Here is a 27,854-nt window from a genome sequence, read left to right on the forward strand (position 1 = left end):
TACAGACGTGGCGTCATCTACCGGCAGTAGATGGTTTGAAGTGATGACTTTGCTAAATAAAAGCATAAGCTGAAACTGTGGGATGTGGCCACAGCAGACAAAGTTTGAGCTTTTCTCCAAGCACTCAGGTAAAGTACGGTGGAGGTTCTGTAATGCTGTGGGCCTACTTCTCTGCTACGTGAACTTCCTCGAGTGCATGGCATAATGAACTTATCTGGTGAACTTTTGCAGGAAATGGGTCATTATTGGGATAATGATCAGAAACATGTGACCAAACCAACACAGATTGGGAACTGAACCCAAAATGAACCGTCTTCCAAGGCCATCTTAGCCTCTTGAGGTTAAGTCCTATAGGAAATGTGTGAGGTAAGCTCATGGGTACATAACAGAGGATACGGGGCGACCTAAGGAAGCCGAGCAAAGTGGATTACGGTGCAGCAATAAAAAAAATTAATTGACTTTTTAAGCTCTTTATGGATGCGTGCCTGTATACTGAAGTTTCCTCACCTTTCCGAGTCGTTCCTACAGCGGCGGAAGGCTTCACAGCCATGTCGTCCCACCTGAGGCAGGCCCACAGCAGCCTAAGCATCAAGCTGACGCCTGCCAGCGACCTCACAGTCTGAAGGCGATATCTGAAAGAAAGACAAGCAAGATAAAACCCACGCACGCTTGTATAACCTACCAAACTCTGTTTAAACACATCTCTATTGCTGATTAAGATCAGACTGTAACCAGTCCATCCAATCCACAGGCGATACCGACCTCCATGAGATCCCAAAGGTGGGCCGAGGAGAAGGGTAGGGCCATATGTCCGGAGCGGGCTTGGCGTTGTAGCTGAAGATGGGCACCTCCTTGATCCCCGCCTTCCTCCCCAGCCTCTTCAGGTCGTCGTTTGGCAGCACAAAAATGCTCTTCTTGCTGCTCTTGGTCACGAATTTGCGGTAGGACGGCAGCGCTGTGCCCGAGCGGGCCTTCTTGGATTTGAAGAACCGCAGGAGGCTGACCCGGTCTCTGGTGGAGTACTCCTTGCTGATGGTCATGGAGCTGGCCGACGCAGGGGCGATCGCTTTGGCGTCGCCGGGTTTTCTCCTCAGGGAGCCAGCCGCTGCGAAGGCGGGCTGAACGGCGGCGGCGGGAACGGGACCGCTCTCTGCTTGAGGGGTCGGATGGGTCTTATTGATAGTGTTGGCTGCGTCGTGCATGGAAGCGTTCTGAGGCTCCCTGAAGGAGATTTTAGGGACGGATGTCTTGACGTCCTCGTTAGGGGTGCAATTGTCTGCAATATGACCCTTGAGACAGGCGGTGCTGGACGGCTCCAGCTTTACAGGGAGCGCTCCCTCGCTCTTTACGCTCGAATAGTCGCTCCGGTTCAGGGGTCCCGCCTTGTCTTCCACGTGGTTCTCTAATTTTGGGACCTTCAGGGGCGGCTGGTGCGCCACGGCCGACAGATCGTTTCGGGAGAGGTTCCCGTTCATCAAAGACTTGACGGGCTCTTTCTCGGGATCGTCCGCAGACACGGTTCCACCGTTTACCTGCGAGAGAGCGCCGTTGCCTTGGGCGGCGTCGGCGGCCCCCGGGTCCGTCTGCCCGCCGCTTCCGTCCATCTCGTCGTAGCCACGTTTCTTGGGGTTCTCCTCCGCCCGCTGCGTTTGGTCCCCGTTTCCCATGGTCTCCGGCAGACGGTTGTTTCTACTGCTGAGTTGGGGCTCTCCGTTCACCCCCCTGTGAGAACAGTCGTCCCCCCTGTCCCCGCGTAGAGCGTTCGCCCCCGCCGCGTCGCTCTGGCTGGACGCGGCGGCCTCCGCTTTGATTCCCACGCTGTCGGGCTTTGTCCCGCCCTCCTCGTCGAAGTCGAGCTTTTTCACCACGGGGTCTTGCGCTCGTAGGTTTTCCGCCTTCTCTTCCGTTTTGACGCTCGGGGCCGAGGCGGCCGTCTGTCTGCCGTTGGCCGTTGCCTCGGCCTTGACCGCGGCGGCGGGTCTGGCGGCTGTCAGCTTGGACAGGAGGGCGGCCTGCTTCATCCGCTCGAGTCTCTGCTTCTCCTCCAGGGTGAACTGTTTGACCCGGCGCTCCAGCAGCCCGTCCAGCTTGGACGGCTTCACCTTCTTCTTGTACGCCGTGCGCAGCTGGAAACCCTCGCTGACGTTCACCACGTCGTAGAAGATTCTCGCTGGGACCTCCTCGCTTTTGGGCTCTTTTCCCGCGGGATGTGCCGCAGCCGGGCAGCTGCTTTCAGCTTGATCCACGGGGGAGAAATTCAGAAGTTGGAAAAAAAATGGAAAAAAAAAAAACATAAAAACTACGTTCCCAAATACTGTCAAGTAATGATTTTGTTTCAGATTTTCACCTTTCTCGTCTGAAGCACCTCGGCTCGGGTCGACACCCACATCTTCACGCTCTCTCTCTTCATCGGCAGGTTTTATTTGCTCGTCTTTTACCGATGTTTCCTCCTGGTTGTTCCCGTGAGGTTTGCCGTCATTGGCTGAAGGAGGAGCCTGAGGAGATGCAGAGTTGGGCGCCTGCTCCTTGTCCTCCGCGCTCTGAGCGACCCGCTTCTCGCTTTCTTTCAAATCCTCCGTCTTAACGGAGGGCGCTGCCTTTTCTTTCTTCAATTTAGCTGGAAGAAAGGGAAAGCCTCAGACGTGAACAAACAAAAAACGCACAACAGAGGATAACAGACGCGTCTGGAGGGAACTCTTACCTTCTAGCTCTATGCGGTAGTTTACGTTGGTGTTCCCTGGCAGCTTGGGGACAAAACGCGGCACGTGCGTCTTACTGACCCAGATCCAGCCTCCATATCCTGTTACTCTGTACTCTTCCCCTTTCTGCTTCCACACCTTATTAGAAAACAACACAACACTATTTTAGAACACATTTGTATGTATAATCTGATCTGAATGCAATGAATTGAACTTTACACATTGTCAGGTTACAACAGCAAACTTAAAACCGTGTTTTATTGGGATTTTATGCAATGGAACCAAAACAGGTTGTAAACCCGTTAAATCTTCTCACAACTAAAAATCAGGAAGGTTTGCCGTTTGTTTGTGTTCAGACCCGTTTTCTCATGCAATGTCTTGCAAAAGTGACTATACCTAAACGCCTACAGCTATTTTACCCATTTGCTTTATTCCAACATGTAATTAGAATTTTATTTATCTTATTTTATGCAGTGGATTTGGACAAAATAGAGTAAGTTGGTGAAGTAAAATGAGAAAAAAAGCACCCATAAAAAACAAAGGGGATGCATGTGCATCCATATTCTGAGTTGGTGTTCTGTTATTTTGTCCCAATTTAAAAAAAAAACTATACATTTTCAAAGTTATAGGCATGCTCTGTAAATGAAATGGTGCAAAGGTTGCGAGGCAACATAACAGGAAAAATGTATATATTTTTTATCCATTTGGACAAACAGCTCAGGTTCAGTGTCCTTGGAAAGCGAGCCTCACATTTCCATCAAATCGTAGCCCTTGCTGTACGTTTAGGATCTCTGTCCGACTGGAACGTGAACCTCGGCCCAAGTTTCAGGTCTTTTTCAGCCTCTGACCAGTTTTTTATTCTTGCTTCGTTTCAAACTCCATCATTTCTGACCAGTTTCCCTAACTCTGCTAAAGAATACCATCCCCACAGCATAATGCTGCCAGCGCCATACTTAATGGTAGGGATTTCTGCTATGCTCTGCATGTGGCTGGGGGTCTAAAGGTTCAGCATTGGCGATGTACTCAAGGCCATCTCTTATATGAATTTCATGCAACATATTTGTCCCACCAGAGCTGTGGATCTCTGCACCTCATCCAGCATGATCACGGGTGTCTTTGCTGTTTCTCTGATTAATGCTGAGCTTTGCCACCCTGTTAGTTTAGCTGCAGACTAATTTAGTCATTGGATGACTTCTAAAGCATTGGCTATGCTTAAGGGTATCAGAGAAAAGAGTCGTTTTTGTTACAAATTTAGAGAAAACATGCCTTTATTTAATTTTTTTTGACATCACATACATGCACTTCTTAGTTTAGGCCTGTGACGTTAACTCCCAATAACATAAATTGTATCCTGTGCTGGTGATGTGAGAAAAATGCGAGAAAAAAGGGGTCTGCATTTCAAATGGCTAGTCGTCTTACCTGGTGTTTGATGGGGATGGTGTATTTCACCCAGGTGGCCTGCTGCAAAGTCTCTTCATCTTCAAGTTTCTTCTCTCGCTTTTTCACCTTCTCCTTCTCATCTCGCTCCATGGAGGTCATCCGATGCATCCTGGAGCAACGACGACGAAGCGAGCAGAGTTGGGAAGGAATGCAAAACAAGCGAGCAGTTTTGACAGAGGATATTCGAATGTTGGAAGGCACAATGAGCGAAACAACACACACACACACACACACACACACACACACACGCACAGCTGAGCGTGGCTCCTCTTTACCTTGTGTGGCCCAGAGAATCCTTCCATACAGGCAGCATGACCACTGGTTTAATGGCACACTCCAGGATAGCCAAGGCCAAAGCAAACTCCCTGGCCTTGCTGCACATCTGCACCGCTTTGTTCCAGTTGGTCCTACAAAAAGGAAAGAAACCCAGAGACATAGATCTGGTTCAGTGCCGTAGGATCTGCGATACTGAAGTTTCTTGTTGTTGCCATGGAAAGGGTCTGGGGTGAAGCACCTGTGTGACGCCCAGTTGGGGTGCATAAAGGGTCCGGGGACGTTGGTCTCCAGCTGGATTATGGTCAGGCGGAGCGTGGACACCGTCAGGCTTCGCGAGCCGTGGATCGAGCCGTTCCACTTGAACTCCGACATGGCGGTCAGGCTGAACTTGTGCGAGAGGTGGCGCTTCTTGTCGTAGTCCTCCCGGTGCTGATGTTTGTTGAGCGCCAAGGCGTTGGTGCTGTACTGGTTCTGGTACACCCTGTATTTACCCTCCTGGCCCAGCTTGAACAGGTTGTTTAAATTCACTGCCAGGTCCCTTCTCAGGAAGCTGAGCCGAGAGGCGGCGGCGGCAGAGCTCCCAGGAGACGACTGGAACACAGATGAGACCGATATTAGGATTTCATTAACAGGAGGACTTAATTTCTGCACAGCTGATGCAGGGTCCGTTTAAAACAAACGCATTAACGCCATTTTTTTTTTTTTTTTTTTAAATCAACAACTGCCTGTCGGTATCATTCAAATTTACAACTTTACTCAATGAAAAACTGAAGATTAGATAGATTTAGACAAACTTTACTGTCATTTTGTATGCACAGACTGCATAACAAACGACATTTCGTTGTATACGGCTTACGACAGTGTAATGACATTGCAGTTGGAATAAGATGACAATATAAATGCAGCAGTGATCAGATTGTAACAATGCAGGAAAAAAACTGTTTTTTAAGAAAAAGTGTGCAGAAGAATGTTCCAGCACGTTTATGGTGCAAAAATAATAGTGCAAAAAGGCATTAATATGAAAAAGTTCAATGCAGTGCAAAATAATATGGTACAAAAATGCAGTAAACGTTGAGTTGTGTACTGTTTAAATGGACTATAAAAGTTTGGCAATGTTGGTAGTGCAATGGACACCTACACTTCTGTCAATATATATATAAAAAAATAAAAAATACAAGAAAATTGTTAAACAGTCAAAACGTTGACCAAAAATTGCAGATTTCAAACAAAAAGAATCCAACACCTCACCTCTTCGCTGCCTCTCTGTATTTGCTTTTTCGATTCTTGTGCTGCTCCGCCGTCCTTCTTGATCCTTTCATTACAGTCCTCTGTCAGAAACAAGACGACCCCATCATTAAGACAACAACAGGGTGACAGAGCTGAACTCAAATCAGGCTTTAATCTTTCCCTCCACATTCACCCTTACCGGCCCCATCCTGGCTGGTGGAGGAGGACTGGGAGCACCGGTCGGCCGGGTCAGCTGGCTCCACCTTCTTCGCATCCGCCGACGCGGAAACTTGCTGCCCGTCGCCCGCCGCGTGTGGCTGACCCGACTGCTCCTGCGATTCGTTTTGGGCTGGTGGCAATGACTTATCGCCTTGTGCATCTTCCCATGTAGACTCTGACTTCTGCCGTTCGTCTGAACCAATCACATGAAAGGAAAATGGAGCAGAGCAAACAGTAAGAGCAGGCGGACGGTAACCCAGAAATACAAACTGGCTAAACGGAGCAATAGTAAATATATGGTCTGGTAAATGAATCCCTCAAATAAAAACAAAATTGGCAAATGAAATGAGTCTAAAAGGAGAATTAATGCACACAAAGCAAGGAGTGCAAAGCAAGGCTGATACTGCAGCTCTTTGTATGAGAACGGAGCGAGCTTTTTGTTACTGGGGTAGCAGGTGGTGTCTCCGCGAGAAAGCTCTTTGTTTGGGCAACAGGAACCCACCCAAAATATCCATAAATTGGAATAAATAAATAAAAAAAAAAAAGAGAGAGAGCAGCTCAGGGCGAACGAGGCGTGGCAGTTGCTGCCAGGGACACCGTGACTCTAAGCTCTAGCTTTTCAGGACAGCAAAGAGCGAGACACGGTATGAAGCGCATGACGACAGGTTCGAGAAAGAAAAAAGTCCAAAGATTCCCGTTGAATCTTTTAAATGATATGTGATGGAACCTGATGGGATTTGAAACACCTGACAGCCTTTTGGTAATCTCAGCTTTATAGAAAGGCTCTCCATCCCCTGAGGGTCGGCGCCCTGCGTCGTTTAGCTAGGTCTCTGCTTCAACACACCTGAAACAAACTTACCTGCAGCTCAGGGCGATCTGCAGCGTACGTTTTACACAACAAAGTTGTTGCTGTAGACCAAAGAGCTCAAGTCTGGTCTCATCTGAGCCCGACTAACCACTATCATGCTGCAGGAGCGTGCAGATCTCCGTTTGCTCAAACAAGCACAGAGGATGGTGATGGATATGGTTAGGCGCAGACAGCAGCCAGACAGATGACAACAGACGCATAGGGACGGCTCGTCTTTAGGCCAAACATGGGGACAAACGATGACTCTGGAAGGGGGGAGGGGTACCTGTCTGTCCCTGCTTTGCCAGCTGAGGGGAGTCCCCCTTCTCCTGGTTCCCAGAATGAGTGGCTTGTGTTTCATTGTTAGACTCTAGAGCTTGAGTCTGAGGCGCAGCTGCATCCTGGGAGGCGCAGGCGGATTTATCTGACACGCATCTCTCCTCTGAAGGAGGCTGAGCGCTAGCTGCTGTGGTGCGACAAAGAGGGAACAGCACCGGGCACAGTCAGGACGTCTTCATGTAGTCGGCGTATAAAGAACAGCTGAGGTTGATGCAGTAACAGCTACACCCAAAACCGTGTTTGAAAGGCAAACTTCAAATAAAGAGAACAGAACATTTTTTTAACGCCGTTCCATCATTTCTACCTTGTGAGCTGGTGTCTGCTGTGGGCTCAGCATCCCCTGCTTTGGTGTTTTGTGCAGAGGGCTCAGCATCGTCCCCAGCTGTGTTTACAGAGCCCCCCTCTGCCTCCTTCTTAGTCTCGGCTGCTCGTTTCTTGGCTTCCTGAAGCTCTCGGCGGATCTTCAAACGCTCCACGGACACCTCTACAAACCAAAAGGAAGCAATTAGTGCTGAGCAGAGACCCGGTGACACTTTAAAGGCGCCACTTGAACGGCTGAAAACAATTTCATAACGCACATCAGACCACAATGACAGTTATTTTACAGGTAACGACATCCCATAGTGTGACCGGTCTCTTATAGAGACACCTGGCTGGTTGGATAAGGCATAAGCAATATAGTGGAAATATTGAGATTGTAGTGCAATATTTGTTGGCTAATATGTTCCCAGTGGTATAAACCTGCAGTTTACATGCCAATATAATATTTAACCAGTTGCTCAGTGTCTGAAGGCAGCAGACGCTCACACCGGACTTTAACGACATTGCTCAAAAAGCTAAAGGCCACAGAGTGACGGAAGCAAAGAGAAGAAAGAAGAAAATATGTAGATATCACATTTTATATTTACCCATATTAGCGTCCTTGCAAGGTTTTCCAGTATCTAACAGCCCCAGTTGAGGCCAACAAGCTAATCAGATGTAGCAATTTAAAACAACTCAAGCTGACACTGTTCATATCGGTGGGATACGACACTAAAAGAGCAAACATCAAGGGTCTAGGTGTTTCATTAGAGAACATCTTTCTACGGGAAGTTACGTTAAAACGTTACGGTAGCGTGCCGTCGCCTCGGCTCCTAACGTAAATAAATAACGATCGATCGAGGCTCCTTTACAGCCAGAATAAATGAATGATTCATTCACAAATGTAAGCAACCTGACAGTAAAATAAAAACTTCATCCCTCCTCAAATATCAAGCTAGCTGGCTATATCAAGAAATATTGTAATATGAGGCACTTTATTTTCAGATTAAAAAGAAGGGGGGGGGGGGGGGGGGTTAATGGGCGACTGTAGCTTGATGGGTTGAGTAGTCGTCTGGCAATCAGAAGGTTGTGGGTTCAATTCCAGCTTCCCCTTCCACATGTCAATGTGGCCCTGTGTCATTGCTGTATGAATGTGTGCGTTAGTGAGAGTGATTGGGTGAATGTGGCTATAGTGTACAGTGCTATTTAAGTTCAGTCCATTTACAGTTTAATGACCTATAACTTATAAACAAAAGCTTAATTATAATGTAATTATTATTAGCTGGATTATATTTGAACATTTCTGACCAACAATCTGGAGAATTTTGCTGGATTTGTAGATTTGCAGCGATTCAGAAACTAATCTATGTTTTGAAAAGTTCTTGTAGCACAAAAGGCCGGGCAGAGCTCTGGAAAACCCGGGCTCTGAAATCTGCCATGTAATCTCTGATGGGTGCAGCTCTAGTTTTTACATGCATCTGTGACATAAATTGCTGTGACTGAGTAAACAAAATGAGTGGAGCCGTCTTGGTATTCCTACGCGTCCAAAAGCTGCAACAACCGTCTCCTACCCCCTGCAGCAGAAGGCCGCTCTCAAACACCAACAACAAGCACACCCGTAAATCTCCCTTTAAAAAGGCAAAGACAGAGAAAATATTCCCCAACGTTTCACGCCGGACCCTTTTCAAACGTCCGCCGTTTGACCGAACGCCAAAAGGCACGCTCATAATAGAGCACAGCACCAAGATATGTCGATGAGAACCAGATTCAGGCGCTGTGAGTGACACGCGGAGGAAGTCTGGCTTAAAAAGTGAGCGATAGGGCGACCTGAGAGACAAAGAGAAACGGAAACTGCTGGCTGGCACCCCAAAGGTCTTCTAACCACTGCAGCTTCTTGGAGGAAGGCCGAGTGGAAAGCAGTTGCTTGTCCTGTCAGTGAATGTCAGGTGGGGGAAGAGAGAAACACCCAACCGTCAGCGGCGCAGAAACCCGTAGCCCGGGGGGGGGGGACTCTTATCCCTCTGAGCGCCTGCAGGACACATAGACGGCTCCTTACCTCGCACTTTTTAGGCTGTAGACCACCTAAAACAAACTAGAACCGCTTTTACCTCAGACGGAAACCGTAAGCTTTGCGGGCGATGGGTTTGATACGCACCGTTGACGGCAGCGAGGTAGGCCCTGCTGCTCCCCCGGGCTCGGTTGGTCAGGTCTTCCGTGACGTCCATGTGAGCGTGCATCTCCTCCTTCATCTCCTCCAGGGTGGCGTGAAGGTCCGTCTCCCAGTACTCCTTATCCAGGCCCTCCAGCAGCTCCTCCAGCTGGGCCTTGCTGCTGTAGTACCAGATCCTTCTCTTCTCGCACTCCCCGTCTTCTTCACTGGGGAAGAGGCAAGAGAGGACGCTAAGAGGGCCGGACATCACGTCAGTCTCAAACCAAAGCATGTCCATCTCTCTCTCTCTCTCTCTCTCTCTCTCTCTCTCTCGTTAAGCGGCTGCATCTTACTGGTTCCTGAAGACGGCTCTAGTCTGAAGAACTACCTTTCCCTTTCACCTACCGATGCAACAACCCGGCCCCCTCAGGCCCCCCTTCACTTTCCAGCCATGTTAGCGCTCAGGGATGGACAAGCAGATGCAACGCAGAAACCTGCATTATGAGACCGTTTTAAGCATAGTGCTAATATTTAGTATTTACAGACACGTCTTTCAGCCGGACTCAAGGCCCGTCGATACGAGTCCAAGGATTTTATAGCAGCACGATGACTGAACGGTGACTGATATAAAGCCGTGTCTGAGCTCATCCCGGTTTCTCGCGTCTTTCTTCGCGATGCTCTGAGGAATGTTGAACTAAATCTGCTCGACAAACGTCGCGACAAATCCACGCAGCAAGACGGTGCCGGCGGTTTGCCTCCACAAGTGCATTCTGGGAGGGGGGAAAAAAATTACAGCCCTTTAATCTGAGAATATCTATTCAGAAAAATACAATCCCACTTTAGATTTTCTTTTCAACAAATACCCCCAGTGGCACAATCACAACTCCCTTTTGTCAATAAAAAGGACTTGTGTTGTCCCCCCCCCCAAAGTTGGGGGTCTGGGTACCAAGACGACCACGGGAGAAGGTTGACTATTTTTCTGTGCATTTAGCCACTAATTTTGGATAATTCTCAATCTCATTTTAAGAGCCGATGAAACCCCATTTTCAGTTTATTGTTAGCAGTCCACCAGATTATTATTAGACTTTTTTTAAATGCCAGGTAATCGAGGAAGGTTGCCGGGGAAAATGAAAGACAAACGGGCCCACAGCATCACAGACCCTCCACCTTACCTAACAGCAGCACGGAGGTGCCTTTTCTCATTTTTACTTTTATGCACCAGGTCGTCCCGTGTGGCCAAAACCCACATTTCCTGTTAAAGTCACAGCAGCTTTTAGCAAACTGTTGACCTGTGGTAGGACAGAAAAGGCCTTTTTAGGCATTTCTCCTGCATGTAAATGGTTTATAACGGCAGTCCAAAAGGACGCTGTTTGGTTCTCCAACAGTGACGTGTGGGTTTTTCCCTCCTTATCATCCTGCTGACTGTCCGGGCGGGCCAGACGGTTCTGGGTCCTCGTCCAGCCTAGTGGACGGCAGCAGAAAGAAATGGACCTCTGGGTGGGGTAATATTTTTTAGCCTGGGTGCCATTCCGAACTTAGTCCCGCCCACAACGATTTAGGTCGGGAAGTTCGGTCTGGCATTGCCCAATATCTGGCGGGCCAATCAAATTGTCGGGGCGGGCTTTATACGATGATGGACAGATGACCAACAGTAACGTAATCAACCACGTCACCAAAGCGCGCTTGGGTTGAATTTGTTTACAACAACGATGGCTGCCGCTGGAGAGTTGAGGTGTGTAGATTCTGCTATTATTCCAACCGTGTTACAACGTTCTGACAGGACCGCCAAATGCGATGCGATTTATTTGACGTTTTTAGAGTTGTTCTCCTAAACGGAGAACTTGTTCGTATGTGCATTCGCCTTTATTTTTATTTATCTTTATTTTATTCCTATATTTTAATCATGTAAAGCACTTTGCATTGTCTCTGTACTGAATTGTGCTATATAAATAAATTAGCCTTGCCTTGCCTTATTGTTTTTCTGAAAAATGAGGTTTGTGTGTTGAATGACTCCTTGTATCGTTCACGCTCATCTTCTTATTCTAGGCAACTTCTTTTCCAGCGTGCAGTTGAGTTCTGTTGACAACAACTATGCGTCGCTAAACATACGTCACACACTCCGTTGCTCTTATTGGTTGTAGGTCTATCCAATTGAGTGCAGAGGAATTTTTTTTCCTGGTTTGTTTGAAACACGCCCCATAATCACAACTTTATGGAGCAGTATCAGACTCAAATTCTGACTAGAATTGAGTATGACCATGTCAGGCTACATATTTTTACTCCCAGGGAATGAAACTCAGAAATTCAGATAAAAAACAAATCCTTTCTTACGAATAAACTTTTCCTTCTTCAAATAACAGGCTGGATTTTTTTTTTTTAAAACGCAGGCGATGCTACTGCTTTAGACGCATCGGTGGCGTTTTTCCCTCACATCTTTCCCGCTTACCCCGCGCTTGTCTGTGCAACCACAAGACAGTAAGGTCTAATAACTGCAAAAGCCTCCAGCAAATTCAACTAGCGCTGGAATGCATTGCAGAAAACGTCGATTTCCTGTAATATCCCCTGTTATACGTGAAGAACCTGAAAATGGATCACCGGTTAGCGTTATTTTGGTTTGTGTGCTTATCTGGGGTCGTACAGAATCGCATCGCATTGGGCAAACGTCGCGGCTTCCTGCCAACTTGCTTCAAGCTTCCTACTCAGCAAATTAAAAACAATCGAAATGCTCATTTTGACGTCGTTCACAGTCCTCACTCACACAATAATCCTTCGATTTAGGAACCAGTATTTCCTCTGGTGGCGGTCGTATCCGATGGGCTCCTGGCGGATGTAGGGCCTGGTTTTCTGGGCCTCGGTCACGCAGTCTGTGACTCCCGGCACCTTGTGCGCCACGCAGACCTCGCACTGCCACTCGTCCTCGGGAACCTCCTCCAGCGGGGGTTTCACGCACTCCAGGTGGTAGACGGCCGAACACGTCTCGCAGCACAACAGGTCGCCCAGGCGGTGGCAGACGCGGCAGTGGTCGTCGTAGTGCATGCTGCCGTCGGACATCAGCTCCTCCCGGGCGATGTTGGTGGTCAGGAACTGGTCCACCAGGAAGCGCAGCACCTTGATCTTGCTCTCCAGAGAGCCGCAGGGGTACTCGTCCGTCTCCAGGCACGGCACGACGTGGTGGAACTCCCGGTCGCTTTCGCAGTAGGCCCGCAGGACCTCGGGCCACGTCATGCCGTCGATGAAGTACAGCGTGGAGTTGACGCTGTCCTTCAGGTCGGCGGGGCCGAACGTAGTGTTGGAGGAGTCCTCCTCGCGCAGGATGGCCCTCAGCAGGGAGATGTGGGTCTCGGCGATCAGCGTGCACTGCTCCTGGCCGGCCAGCGCGGCGCAGAAGTCCTCGAAGCGGAAGGGCGAGAGCCGCAGCACGGCGCTGAAGTTGCGCAGCACCTCGTAGATGGAGGCGACGTCGAGCAGCTCCTCGCCGGGCACCAGGAGATCCTCCGAGGTCTCCGGGAGCTCCAGGGCAGGGATCTCCTTGTCCTCGAGGATAGGAGTGCGAGGACGGGGAGCCCGCTTCTTCTTTCCTGCAGGTTTAAAAAAAAAAAAAACAGAAACTTTTTTTGAGGAAGGCAGAACCTGAATTATTTAGAAAAAAAAAAAGCATTTGTAATCAACTACATTTCTGTCATTTATGTGCATCAGTAAAAGCTTTTGAGTGCGTAGCGATCGTTAAAGCTGGAAACTTCAACTGGAGCTACTTTGGCTGAAGTTGCTCCTCTTTGTCCTCATTAGCTTTGAGGAAGCCTCCTCCTCCTAAAATAAATAAGAGACTTTATTGTCTTCCACCCCACTCCTGCGTATGAAATGACTTTGTAGACATTTGACTCAAACTTTAATTCAGTTAGACCCATATTTTTGCTTCTAATCATGGGTCTGTTCCTTTTTTTTTTTTTTTTCTATGGGCAGCAGGTAACCTTTGCTGATGCAGAGTAAATGTCCCCACCACCAAGACATGGAGGGTGATCCTCATCCAGAGCCTCGACCTGACACATGAATTTGCTCTGGCTAGGGAAAGCTGCCAAGTGACAGGACATGCTAGCCCAGCTAAAGTTAGCTAGCTGTGCCTGTTGCTTTTGTTTACGGTCACCCAAACAAACAAGAACAACAAAGTTTTTGTTTGAAACGAAACGCGCGGGCTGCAAACGTGACGTTTCTGTTTTATTATATATATAAAAAAAAGAAACAGCTGTAAGAGACTTAGGCATGGAGCTACTTTCCATGCTAGCATTAGCTTGTTTGAGGCTAGGTTATTAGCTGCGGCTATGACAGCTAGGGCTGCAGACCCCTTCAGGTTCTTTTCGGAAATCGCCGTGAACCGGACGATCGCACCAGGTGATGGAGGCGAGAGTCCCTGTTGGTGCACCTGGTGCCTCGAACCCGCCTGCAGCGGCTCCGATGCGGCCTGTTTTCGTCAAATGTGCATTCTCCATTTTGAACAATAACCCCGCTGCTTCCTGCACCTGTACACACGCTTCTATTTTTCTGCACGATCCGACGCCGCCGGAACAACCGGAGGCGTCGGGCTGGGGGGGGTCTGCTCGGCGGCCGGCGATGATTTACCCGGGGTGCTGGCGTGAGTGCTCTGACTCCGAAAGCTGCTCTCGGTGCAGAAGCTGGCAACATCCTCCTCCTCGTCCAGCGCATCTTCTTCCAGGCAGTCGGAATCCTCCCGGAGGGCCTCGTCCTCCTCGGACTGGGGTTCCTCCTCCACGAACTCGTCCTCCTCCGACCGTAAGCTCACGGCGTCGTCCTCCTCGTCGCTCTCGTGGTCGTCGTACACCACCGTCTTGGGCACCGCCGTCCGCCTTCCGCCGCGGCCACCTCTGCCTCCTCTTCCAGCGCCGCCACCTCTGCCTCGTCCCCTGCCCCGTGTTGACGTCGCTCTCCTCTTTCTGGCCGATTTGGGGGGCTCCCTCGTCGGGCTGTCGGCGTCCTCGTCGCCGCTGTCTCTGAACCTGGGCTTCAGGTTCCTCCTGGGTCGCAAGCCCCGGGTTGTAGCCGGGGATGCCTCCTCGGGTTGTAGCGGTTTGGGCGGCCTGCCCCTTTTCCCTCTCATGATAGGCGAAATCTATTATTTTAGAAGCCCACGGTTTGGCGTGCAAATGGCAAATGCGAGCGAAAACGGCGCACCCTCAGAGGCGAGCAAGCGTGGACGCCCCCCCACCACCCCCCCAAAAAACGGCGCAACACCTCGAAGCCCCCCGTGTCCCTTCGGAAGTGAAAGCTCAAAACGTTAGCCCGGCGTCCCGTCCAGGTTCGCGTAGGGCCGCCATCTTTCTTCTCTGCCTCTCTGGCTGAACAAACAGCAGGGCCTCACTCCACGAGTCACGTGGGAACCCTGCTTCTTGCTCAGCGGCAACGATGTAACACTAAACTCCAATATTCTCACGTTTTTGTTTTGTTTTGTTGTGTTTTTCATTCACACTATTTGATGGGTTTTTTTTAGTGCATTTTTTTAGTGCATTTAAATAAATCGATCTGGGTAACCCGTTTACTGCCGCTCGTTACATGTAGGTGGCAGCAAACACCACAGTAGTAAATTCTTACTACGGTATAAAATCTATAATCCAATGGAAACATAAATAATCCAAGGTACAGCACAAATTGTGTGATCTGATTTGCTTTGATGTGGATTTAATTATAGCTAAAATGTATAATACATCTTAATTTATCAAATTTAGGGTTATTTTAAGTTTTTTTTTTTATTGTTATTTTTTTTTTTTTTTTTGTCCCTTGATTGACTTCTAAACCACTCAACATAAAGAAGGAGACTTTACCATGCATTCATCCATTGTCTTCTGCACATATCCAACACCGGATCATGGGGGTGACAGAGTCAGAAGGGAAACCCAGATATCCCTCTATCCAGCGACTTTGGGGCTAGGAGTGTAAGCAAATTTATCACGATACAATGTTATATCGATTTTCATAGGTGTGCGATCTAACACAGTGATTTATATCAATAACTCACACAAAAAAATAAATAAAAATGTTGTTGTGCTATTATACACTGTTTTAAAGATATTTAATGTTTAATAAATAACCCTCTGTCTGTTAGATATTGTCCGGTGAATATCAGCCCAAGAGCTGATATCAGGAAAATTGTTGAAAGGGATGATTCAAGCACTGGCGTTCTTTTAACAGCAAACTTTGCACACATATAGAATAAACGAGTGACAACTTCTCTTCAAGTTCAAGAATTTATTAACAGAAATAAAATGAACTAATTCAGAACAACAGTTGGCATCAACCCATTCACAATGCAAACCCTGAGACAAAACATTATTTGATGAAATCCCATTTTAAGCAATGATTTTCTCAGTAAACTTCTAGAACACTCGATTTTATTAATGCGATTATACCACCGGGATGCTAGGGGTCGCTGTAGTGATCAGTCGCTAAACTCGGCTAATCCTATAGTCATACAAAACACCTTTAAATCGACATTAATATTCCATATGAATGCGGTAATAACACACATAGCACTATTGAACGATGGTGGAGCGAAACGCAACAAACTGTATGTTTGAAACGAACCGTAGTCACATATCCGAGAAGGGCGAATGTTACCAGAAGCTAATAGCATTAGCTATTCGGGGCTGATTTTAAAAAATTCGTACTTTATTCTGGTCGTAGTGAGCAGACCGGATAACACAAACATCAATACCATCAATGTATGAAATCCTTGTGGAGATAATGTTTGTTATAACTGTAAAAACATACTCAAATGCTCAGCTTTCCTGCAACAGCTAAGGAAAATAAACAAAGCTGTTTCGCCATTCTTTCACTGCCATTTGGTTACGCAGAAGTTAGACTGCAGACTTAGCTTGATCCGCTCGCATAGGACGAGTTTCCCCCCTGTGTCCCTCCAGGCAGGAGCAACAGGACTAAGTTTAACAGAAAGTACATTTTACTCAGCTTGTGAGTCCTTGAGTCCCATGTGGCCCGCATGGGAAGATAAGTGGAGTGTACTCTGGCCTCATAGCAGGGCACCCTGCTGTGAGAGGATGTCTCTGAGTGGGTGTGTGAATTTCCTTTGCTTACAACCCATGTTGATTTCTCCTCAGGTTACATGTTGTTCCCAATTCAATCAGATTTTTGTCCATGGCTTGATGGCACAACAATGAGTTTTGACCATTTTATTACCAGCTCTTCATCTATGTTCACACTGCATGGAAATGTGACCCAAATCCGATCTTTTAACCCTTATGCGACCCTTCTGTTATCTGCGCATGCGGGTCACTTTGCGGTCCTGAACCGTTCACAGAAGTCTGATGGCGTTCTCATTTAATAGTAGTATGAACAGCCACCTAAAAAAAAAAAAAAAGATAAATCTGATTTCAGCGAAAAATCGGAATTGAGCATCAAGACCTGCAGTGTGAATGTAGCCTTAATCAACAACAGGATTGTTCTAATTCTAACAACCAAACTCCCATGTCCCAATCAGCAATTCCATGAGGTTTTCCTTTACTTCACAGATGCAAAATTGTTAATACACTCATTGGATACTTTATTAGGTACACCCTGCTTGTTCCGGGGTGCTGTTCTTAGCTGAAGGGACTGGGACTGGTGTGCTCTTCTGTCGCTGTACCCTATCTTTTTAAGGTTGTATTCTGCATACCTTGGTTGTAAATAAGGTTGCTTTATTTATTTTTTTAGCCAGTGTTGCCTTTCTATTATCTGTTGACAGTGAGCAAATTCAAATTCAAGCTAGGCTATTGAAGAAAAAATATGAATTTTGATGCTAAAAAAAATCATAAAAAATAGAAGATGCATTAAACTTAGATACAAAAGGGTGTGTGTCTCTTTTGTCCAACCTAGTGTAGTGATTTGACATTAGTTTTGTGTCAGTCAGTCACATGAGCGTCACATGAGCTCAAAGCTATTTAAGATAAATCATGAATTTTGATAATAAAATTTACAACAAAACAGAAAATGCATTGAAATCGGATAAAAATGAGTGTGTCCCATCATCTGTGTAGTTTAATATCATTTTTGATATTCGTTTTGTGTCACTGCTTCACGAGACATGAAAGTTATTAATTTTTGCTTCTCAACAGTGTTTGGTTCGGAACTTTATTGACGGTCCCTAAATCTACCACCGTGTGTGGGAGGAGCGAGCAGGCAGAGATCAGCCATATGCATAGACATCATATACGTATATGATTGATGTTTATGGCCACATTAATCGACAACAGGAGGCAGAATCCGCGGAGAGCGAGTAGACTCAACCTAAAAGTAACTTCACCGCGGCCCACGGGCTACTAATGAGTTCCTTTGTGAGTGGATAGATAATGTAAAAAGAATTCTGTGAGGCGAAAGTAAAACTTAAGGGTAACTGACACCGTTTACCAATTCGATACGAAAACATCAAATTAAACACTATCAGTCCGAATTTTTCTCACGGGCTCTATTTATGTTGCTGTATGTTGTCGTGGCCGAGTGGTTAAGGCGATGGACTAGAAATCCATTGGGGTCTCCCCGCGCAGGTTCGAATCCTGCCGACAACGGATGTTGATTTTCTTCGTTTTAATTACGACCTCTGAGGTCCTTATACATTACAATAGGTCCGAACGAGGTCAGAACAAGTCCGAACCAACTTCAAACGCGATCCGAACAAGGTCCGAACACATTCCTAATGAGATCAAGGAGTTTCAAGCGAGGACCAATCACCGATCCGAACGAGTGGTCACGTGACGGCGGCCATCTTTACTACCGCGTCAACAACACAAGAGAACGAGAAAAAGGTATGGAAAGTTGATTAATACTCATCAAAAAATAAAACAATAAACGATTTAATTTCCCGTCCCGTCAGCATGAAATGTAGCTTTAAAAAAAAAAAAAAAAAAAAAAAACTTTCTAAGTGCTACGTAATATGACACAATCAGACCAATAATAACTGAATGATTTGTTTATTTACTGTATAAAACTTTCCTGTCTGTCTATATACACACACAAAAATAAGACAATAAGCGATTTAATTTCCTGTCCCATCAGCATTATATTTAGCTTTTTTTTTTAAACTTTCTTAAGTGCTACGTAATACGACACAATCAGACCAATAATAACTTAATGATTTGATTATTTACCGTATAAAACTTTGTTGACCATCTGTCTGTCTGTATACACACATAGCTTAGCTCCACATTAACCTGTTTTATATGTAATGTTTTCAGATGACTAAGACAGGGAAGCCAGAAAGCTACTGGAGGGACATCTGCTTAAAATATGCCCAGGGCTAATTCTATTTTTCAACTGGCAAACGGCCAGGGGCCAAGAAATGGAAAAAGGCCTTAGAGAGAATTGATGCTTGCCCCTTGCAGAACCGTACAAATATTAAGGATCTGTTTGGGAGAAGCCTTCAGTGCTCCTGTGGGTTCCACAAGGTTGGTGAAACAATTTTTTAAATTGCTTTTTTTGCTGCTTTGTTTGTTTGTTTTTTCCTCTGGTGGGCTTCAGTGGTTATGCAGAAATGCAAAACCTGTTGTGCACATTCAAAAAAACATTATTCTATTCATCATTCTATTTTAAGTAGTGGTGTCAAATGATTACAATTTTTAATCGCAATTAATTGCATAATTTCAATAGTTAACTCGAGATTAATCGCAAATTAATCGCATATTTTATCTTTTTATTTCTGAAAGTGTAAAACCCTATTTGGGAATTTTAATATGCAATTTTGCAATAAATGACACTAGTAAAAAACGTGCTTGTGCAAAAAAAAATATTTTTAAATTTTTTTATATTCAACCACTTTTCAGAATTGAAATGAAAACATCCTGGTGCCATAAAATGTTAAACTCTGGCCAATAATGCCTAAATCACTAATCATAATGCCCCGATGTTTACACAATGTGTAAATAAATACATATTTCATGCCACTTGGGAGAGAAGTGGTAGTGGCAAGTGGGAGTTTACATATTAATGGTGTAACCACACACAGTTTTTTGTTTTTCACAGGCGTGTCTTCAGTGGCAAAGCTCTTTCCCCCATGGAGGTCTGCGGTGCTCGTGGACAGCTTCCTTTTCATGAGACGTTTTAACTGCGGCCTCACCACAGAACACCGCCCTCTCTATGGCACAATCTTTACATTTCTTGAATGTAAAGATTGTGCTATTCATGTAGGAGATGGATGTGTGCATGTATGTCCTTTCTTCATCTTTGTGTTTATACTGGTTACAGGCGAGCGCATAGCAGTGGAATGTTTATTGGCCCAGACCAACAAAGGTGACCGCAGGTCTCTGAAATCCCCTCGCCGATGCTCGAGGAGGAGGAGGAGGAGCCAGATGACACCATCAGCATGCCTGACATTGTCTGCCAGTCAGCTGAGACAGGGGCTGGTGATCCTCCAAGTGCTGTAGAGGGTGACACTGAACCCGCACCCCTCGTCACAGAGGTCTATAACACTTTCTGTAGTACTTTATTCAAAAGCACAATATTTAGCTGAAGTGAATGTGGTTACATTTTAATAAAAAAATACATTAAAATTAATGTAAAGTCAGCATTGCTCACATATTAGAAACAAGAGGTTACATTTATTTGCTTGTTTTTTTTTCTTTTTCTCACTTTTCAGACCAGCCAATGTGACTCCAGGGGCATTGTGGGATGGGAGGCAGTTGATGCCCTTGCAGCCTACCTTGTTACTTGAACCGCACCATCACTGCCTTGTCAGCCAAGGAGGAGGCGGACATGGTCCACCGGTACACAGCTCTCCATGCCATGGACGATACACCTTCAAGATACAAAATAGTAATTATTTTGTAACATTTATTATTCTTACAGCAGTAACAATAATTACTGTCGCAGAAGTGCTACTGCTGCACTTCCCACACGCGGCGCATGCTGTCGGTGTTAACCAACATTACTTGTTTCTCTCTCTCTGTTGTTTGTCTGTCTCTCTGTCTGTCACAACAAATTAACATCTGTTAATTGTAATAGTAATTATTTTACACCCATTATTTTGTACACCAAAATTAAACATACATTCCATGGAATGAATGAAGCATATGGATGTCTCTTTCACCGTTTAGGTACACCCAGGAGGCTAAAAAGAAAGCGCGTGCCTCTGGAGGACCATGGAGAGCGCCCAGGAAGCCGAGTGGCCCTGCTCCTGGACAGCAGGCGGCCGAGAGGTACTTGACCACAATTTGCCGTCATTTTGGTTCAATACAAATCATTGATTAAGAGATGGCACGTGTCACCGTGAAAGGCATTTGTTAATTGCAAATTATTTTATTACAATTCCTATTGACATTTTCACTTGGTTGTTCATGAATTTACATCATTGTTCACAGTCCAGGTCATATCATCCTTCTCTCTCACAGACTGTACATGACTCACGGCCAAGCAGCCCAGGACCCGGAAGCACACAGGGTGAGTGTGTTCGCCTCAGACTCACCAAAGAGTTTGTGCAGTGACGCGACAGACCAAAGGACACAAAGGGGAAAACCATGCCCGTCCCTCAGTCCATCGTCAGCGTCTACAGCCACATCAAGCGGTTGCTGGAGGACAGCAGGGTTGTCCTGGACCAGACAAACCTGGTTCTGGAACAAATGACATCTGCACAGCATTCGTCACAGGTTTCATTAGCTATCTGTTTTTGTGAAATAGGTTCTGTGTAAGAAATTAAAATGTATGAGTTAACAAGGACTGTGATTGTTTTCTATGTTTGTCTCCAGATATCATCCTGCTAATAAATCAATATTCCATAATTTTTTTATTTGCAGTGGTTCATAATTATAATACATGGTAAATCTGTGAAACTCAGCTCTTTCTTTTTTGTTTAATATTTTAGGCAATTCATGAGTAGAGATGGGTGGATTCCATGGAACCCTGTGAGCTTATGAAAAAGTTTGGGCACCCTTATTAATCTTAATTATTTTTATTTCCCAAATATTTGGGTGTTTGCAACAGCTATTTCAGTTTGATATATCTAATAACTGGTGGACACTAATATTTCAGTATTGAATTGAGGTTTATTGGACTAACAGAAAATGTGGAATATGCATTAAAACAAAATTTGACAGGTGCAAAAATATGGGCACCTCAGCAAAAAAAAGAGACATTAATATTTAGTAGATCCTCCTTTCAGCCTCTAGTCGCTTCCTGTATCTTTTAATGAGTTCCTGGATCCTGGATGAAGGGATTTTTGACCATTCTTCTTTGCAAAACACTGTTTAAATTTTTTTTGGCGTGCACTTTAAGGGAACAAATGAAGCATACAAGTGCAATTCAAGCTTACATTGCACCAAATAATAAAAGGTGTTGAGGAAGGATGTCCCACGGTGAGGAGCGGCAGAGCAGACTGTCCAGTTCTGGCTGTAGGAACACACAGTAGGCAAGAGCCGGATGACCCGGGCTGTGTGTGTGAAGACTTAAGGAACCAGTAATTAGTCAAGCACATATTTAGGCTCATGCTCACCCAGTGTGGCCTTGTAAAAAAAAAATTCTGATTTTAAAATGCATTCTGTAAATGTCAGCAAGCGATGATGCTATGTTTGGTGTGACATGGTCTTCTCTCCTGGTGGTAGTCAGGACTCTGAACATGTCGTTCTGGCTACAGTGTTCTGCTCACCCGCAGGTGTTTTGTTAGACTGACTCTTCTAACAAAATATATACAACTGTAGATGCAGAGTTCTTCAACAACACAGCATAGAAAAATATTCTGATGCGCAGGGCACTCTAGTGCGTAATTACGCAAGGCTGAGTTTGAAGTTGTTCTCTGAACATGTTTTATCCTGCTTCACCTTTAGCCCACTAATAGTCATAAGTGCAGACTCCTATAGGAAATCTAGCACTTTTTATGCATTGCAACCCCAGATTTGATCAGTATAGGCGTAGCTTTTCAAGCTCTGCGCCTCATTGGTTCCTAAGTGACTGTAGAAAAAAAAACACTTTTTTTTTTGTAAAGTCTGGTACCAGTATAATTTATATTTATTGATGTCAGGTTGAGGCGGTGAGGTGGGTGGATTTTCCCCCCATTGGTGCGTGCGCGAGGAACAAACAGTAGGAAAAAATGCATAAATAAAGACTGTAAAGGACTCCTTTAGAAGGAAGCTGAAGCCCCCCGATGTTACAGGTTCCTTAAAATGACCCTTAAAAGTGCGCACCTAAATTACATGTTACTTAATTTTGCGCACCTGCATTCAAGCGCAAGGCAATGCAGCAGCCCACCGAAGCACCACTGGTTCTGTGTCATTAAACAAAATAGCATAAAACACAACTTCTAACTCTCCTATTGACCTTAATTAGAATATTTACTAATATGTATGCAATTATACTGAACCCCCTGTTGTATGATTGTCCTTACATATTGTACAAACCCCTTCAAGTACTCCTGTACATTAGAAGAGTTGGTCATGCCCAAATCTGTCACAAAAACATCAGAACATGGGATTTCCTGAATTCTACCCAGAATAGGCCACAGATTAGCATTACTGTTGTTGTGGAAAAAAGGCAGCCCATCGACATGTATTTTAAGGGTTAGCTCATTTTTTTTTAGATCTTTAAGATCAAAATTTAAAAGCTCCAATGACAGTTGAATTCTTCGAGTCAAAATTGTAATATGATCCCCTGGCCGCATCAGTGCTCAAGCATCTAATGGTACATTAAGGCCTTTTTGTCTAAGGATTTTAGGAAGAGCAGATAAAACATTCTGTGAGTAAAAATTATATTCTGCAAGGTCAAGGTTACGGTCAAATGTATTTAGATAGCACATTTCTGACAGCCCTAGCTGCATAACGTGCTTCACAAGCAAAACAGCTCAGTGGTTAAAAGAACAGCATCAGAGCATCACTTGTGGAGTGCAGCCCACGGGAGAAGTGCTTGAAGCAGAACCGATTAATGCAAAGAAGCGGAAATACATAAGCATTATGAATGTGATAATAAAACTTAAAGAGGTAGGACATCTCCTGAATTCAGGAAAGGGTTGTACAGAGCACATTCAAACCTGTTCATCACTGCTAGCAGTCATGACCTGGCTCGGGTGTGCGCATGACCATAATCTCGCAGATTCAGTAGAGAGAACCTTGGAGGCCATACCAGAAAGCTTTAATATTAACTTATTGATCCCACAGCAAGATGAGGCGGAAAAATAAAGAGTTGTGCTAGTATGGGTTATTGAGCCTGATTCAGGCCCAAATGATCATGAAGAACAGGAGGATTGCCTCCTGGAGCTGACGGCTCTGAATGTTGAGGGGAGAACATTTTTACTGGTGGCTGGGCCACCAGATAAAGCCCCTCAGAGAACGAATAGGCTGCTGGTCTATCTGAGCAGTCTGGAACCAACAGCACTGTATGAGACGTTTCATGAGGGACAGAAGTAAATTCATACAGCGGAAAAGCCAGGAGTGGGAACAAGGGGAAATGCTGTCAGTCCCTGCGGGGGAATCATTCCTACAGAGCTGATTGTTGTTGGTCTCTTAAACAAAAACGTAAAAGGGAAACATACAGAGCAAACATTTTGTTTGGAATAAACCAAGGTTCTTAAAGGAGCCCTGGACAAATTATCTATCTGAATCAAATTAGTCCAGTTTTATTACCCTGTGACTAAGGACAAAGAGAAAGAAAGATGAAGGCCGGAGAAGCCTGCAGCTGTTGCAGGTGGCAGGAGCTGCCCTAGTGAATGTGACTTACAGCCCTAGGGTTGATCCCTTTATTCTATTGGATAAAGAGGGAGACAAGGAGGTTCTAAGGTCAGCCTTAGTGAACCATAGTGACACCAGCTATGAGAGTTCATCTGGCTTAAACGTTGCATATCTAATGGAAATTGATGAACGTTTGATTTTGTCAGAATTAATGGAGTTGGTGAACTCTGCTCAGGGGGTGATTTATCTGTGCCTTTGGCCTGCAGAGGAAAGTTAAAGCTCTTGATGTGAAAACAAACCTGTTAAATAGCATACAGAGAAAAATACAAATGACTCAGGAACCCTTATAAAGGAAAAGAGAAAGGACATGTTAAAAAGAATAGATAAGGGGAAAATAGGATTTAATTCTCATAAATGAGAGTTAAGTTCATTTAAAGTGGAGACCCTCTTCCATAGAAGGCAATAGCAGAAAAGACCAGTAATGATGAAACAGAGAGTCTCTGGACTTTGTTTACTGATGGCAGAAAGAGAAGCCCAGTCAGTTGATATAGCTGGCCCTCTCTCTGAAAAAAGCAACAAACAAACACAAATATTTTAAGGTATCTGTGAACAAAGGTCTGGGGAAAAATGAGAGTTTTCCCCATTAAATGGCCCACAGGGAAACAAATTTCAGGCAACAGAAGAGGAAATTATTTCTCTGAGAATGGATAATGCTGTTTATTTCAAAGGATCAAAACAAGGTTCAAAACAAGGCATACAGGCTGTATGGTCTATTCCATATGAACAAGCACCTAATGCTGTGGTAGAGAGAGCAGTCTGATCTGTTGAGGACGGGATTCTGGAGAATTGTTAAGAAAAGAAATGGGATGAAACGGAAAAACCTGACGCTAATGCGTCAAGATATAAACTGGAAAAAAAGACAGAAAGATGCTGTGGGTCATCAGGTGAGTCAGTCTGATGGATCCTGTTTGTTCTCCCCGAGTGACGCCATGTGGATGTGGAGAAGAACTTTGGGGATGTGAGCTGGAGCAAGATTATTCACTGCAATGTGAAGAGCCTGACTTGGTCTTCCTCTGGCATCTGTTCCAGGGCTGATAATGGATGTGAAAACTAAGTAATGGGAATAAATTGACCAAGGGACTGAAGATGTGTGATACTCATCAAGCTCAACCCTGGCAACAACTAAGCCTCTGATTTCTGAGGCTCACACACTGAGAACTCAGCGGAACGTCATTCCCCTGCCCTAATCATGGGAAAAGCAGAAAAAGATGGATGTGTGCAGTTTATTCTCAGGGACAACCTGAGGAATACTGTTAAACAGAATTATATCTCTGGTGATAACACCTGGTGTTATTGGAAAGAGTGTTTCTGTTGTGCTATTACACACTGTTTAAAAGTTATTTAATGTTTAATAAATAACTCTCTGTCTGTTAGGTATTGTCCGGTGAACATCAGCCCAACAGCTGATATCAGGACAATAGTAGAAAGGAATGAATTCGACCACTGGCGTTCTTTTAACAGCAAACTCTGCACACATATGGAATAAATGAGTGACAACTTCTCTTCAAATTGAAGAATTTATTAACAGAAATAAAATGAACATGCAGAGAACATCTCTATGAAATGCAGCTTATCTGAATTAACACTATATTTCAATCAACAAATCGAGGCTAGTGAAACTTAACTAAAACTACTAAGCAAAAAGGAGATTTAATTCCACAAAACTGTGAGAGGACACATAAATGGTTAAGTAATCTGCTTGTAGGACAATCGTGGGATGCTTTAAAATAAAAGGCAAATCATTTGTGAAATAGAAAATATATAGAACATAGGCTTTATCGCAAAATAACTACCATTAAAGGGTACACTAAACTCTCGATTTGTTAAATCGCGAGAGGCCATGTTCAACCTGGACTCTATCTATCTATCTATCTATCTATCTATCTATCTATCTATCTATCTATCTATCTATCTATCTGTCTGTCTGTCTGTCTGTCTGTCTGTCTGTCTGTCTGTCTGTCTGTCTATCTATCTATCTATCTATCTGTCTGTCTGTCTGTCTGTCTGTCTGTCTGTCTGTCTGTCTATCTATCTATCTATCTATCTATCTATCTATCTATCTATCTATCTATCTATCTATCTATCTATCTATCCATCCATCCATCCATCCATCCATCCATCCATCCATCCATCCATCCATCCATCCATATATATATATATATATATATATATATATATATATATATATATATATATAAATACGTACACACAGTTAGTCGCAGTAAACGCTCGGCCAATAGCTACGCTAAGGAGAAAGACGTGGGGCAAAACTGGAGCTCCCAGGGAAAACCCACACCAACAGCAATGTGTTGGGATGTTTTTTTTTTTTTTTTTGTGCCACCCTCTTTGCATGTTCTACTGGAACGTGAGAACATGGCAAACGGCTAACATGTCTAGGAGAGAGAGTGGCACGTGGGATGAAACTGGAGCTCCCAGAGAAAACCCACGCCAACAACGATGAGTAGGAATATTTTTGGTTTTGTCGTCTGAAGACGCAGATGCCAGACGCTTAGCAGGTTAACATGGAACGTGAGAACAAACAAAACGGCTGACATGTTGAGTGCGGGGTTGGGGCGATGTGGGATGAAACTCACATCACAGCACGTGTGTTGCAATAGTATTTATTTATTTGTATTACAATGAATGATATATATTACAAAGAGTAATTTTTCTGTTTTCTGTGTCCTCTTTGACCCAGTTTTTTACTCATGGGCCTGTTTTTGTGTCGACTAGGCTGTTTCTTGCTGATGAGGCTCATCATGTATTTTTTTTTAGCTTACTTGTTGTTTGACTCTTTCATGTCAATCCTTTTGGTTTATTCCCAAAATTTGCCTCTCTCCCTTTCTAACAAAACCCTTTCTTCTTGAAGTCTCCTAAGTAAGTCTTGTATCCTACGGTCCAACGCTTCTGTTTCCTGCTTCTGTTTTGTGTAGATTTCTTCTAAGTTTTTCAATCTATTTTGCATCAAATCACAAACCTTAAACGATTGACTAAAGTTTGCATCTTCCTGGGCTTTAAGTTTCTCCCAATTCTGATGCTGCTGCCTCAGCTTTGGCTCCATTTCTGTTGCTTTGTTTTCCAGTTCCATAATTATCTCTCTAGCGGGTAACGACTCTTTGATGGTTGTCATTATTTTCATGTTGTCTTCAAAATTCATAAGCTTGTTTCTGTTGATGAAGAGGGCGCGGTGTAATTCCTCAAGTTTTTCGTACAGCTCTATTTCCGGGTGTTGCTTGCACGTTACTCCTGTCATCCCGTTGTTTTCCGCATCATCTGATGCAGCTTTGGATTCTGGGAGCTCTTTACGTTTCCCTCTACTGGGTATCTCGTTTTCATTCTGACCAGAAATGATTTGACCCGATTTTTCTGTGCTACTAGTTGTTATACTCTTTATCTCCTTTGAAGCTTTGGATTCTAGGTGTTCCTTACGTCTCCTTCGCCTGGGTCTCTCGTTTTCATTCTGACCAGAAATGATTTGAGCCGATTTTTCTGTGCTACTACTTGTTATACTCTTTATCTCCTTTGAAGATTTGGATTCTAGGTGTTCCTTACGTCTCCTTCGTCTGGGTGGCTGGTTTTCATTCTGACCAGAAATGATTTGACCCGATTTTTCTGTGCTACTAGTTGTTATACTCTTTATCTCCTTTGAAGATTTGGAT

The 27,854-nt window shown here is 44.8% G+C and overlaps 1 protein-coding gene, 1 long non-coding RNA gene and 1 other non-coding gene across 10 annotated transcripts in view; 2 read left to right on the forward strand and 1 right to left on the reverse strand.

Moving 5' to 3' along the window:
• Positions 1–15,204, reverse strand: part of bptf (bromodomain PHD finger transcription factor) — a 29,930-nt gene extending 14,726 nt beyond the window's left edge. For 2 of the 8 annotated variants that reach the window (XM_036148393.1, XM_036148390.1), the window contains exons 1-14: positions 14,111–15,203; positions 12,255–13,074; positions 9,503–9,723; positions 7,352–7,531; positions 6,995–7,174; positions 5,842–6,054; positions 5,664–5,743; positions 4,654–5,006; positions 4,415–4,546; positions 4,119–4,248; positions 2,702–2,837; positions 2,348–2,617; positions 763–2,236; positions 508–632 (exon numbers count right to left, since the gene is read on the reverse strand). In XM_036148393.1, the coding sequence (XP_036004286.1) occupies positions 508–632; positions 763–2,236; positions 2,348–2,617; positions 2,702–2,837; positions 4,119–4,248; positions 4,415–4,546; positions 4,654–5,006; positions 5,664–5,743; positions 5,842–6,054; positions 6,995–7,174; positions 7,352–7,531; positions 9,503–9,723; positions 12,255–13,074; positions 14,111–14,606 (4,810 nt within the window). In that variant the 5' untranslated portion in view covers positions 14,607–15,203. Of the gene's footprint in view, positions 1–507; positions 633–762; positions 2,237–2,347; positions 2,618–2,701; positions 2,838–4,118; positions 4,249–4,414; positions 4,547–4,653; positions 5,007–5,663; positions 5,744–5,841; positions 6,055–6,994; positions 7,175–7,351; positions 7,532–9,502; positions 9,724–12,254; positions 13,075–14,110 lie in introns of all 8 variants that reach the window. The other 6 variants (XM_036148392.1, XM_036148391.1, XM_036148395.1 and 3 more) reach the window with 6 other exon arrangements.
• Positions 15,205–17,978: 2,774 nt separating this feature from the next.
• Positions 17,979–18,060, forward strand: trnas-aga. The gene has a single exon. It is a non-coding gene; the product is annotated as a tRNA-Ser (tRNA).
• Positions 17,993–20,280, forward strand: LOC105929896. The gene is made up of 4 exons (XR_004932985.1): positions 17,993–18,297; positions 18,727–18,936; positions 19,733–19,946; positions 20,124–20,280. It is a non-coding gene; the product is annotated as an uncharacterized LOC105929896 (long non-coding RNA).
• The last annotated feature ends 7,574 nt before the right edge of the window (positions 20,281–27,854 follow it).

The sequence above is a fragment of the Fundulus heteroclitus genome, chromosome 16 (assembly GCF_011125445.2).
Source record: "Fundulus heteroclitus isolate FHET01 chromosome 16, MU-UCD_Fhet_4.1, whole genome shotgun sequence".
Classification (NCBI taxonomy): domain Eukaryota; kingdom Metazoa; phylum Chordata; class Actinopteri; order Cyprinodontiformes; family Fundulidae; genus Fundulus; species Fundulus heteroclitus.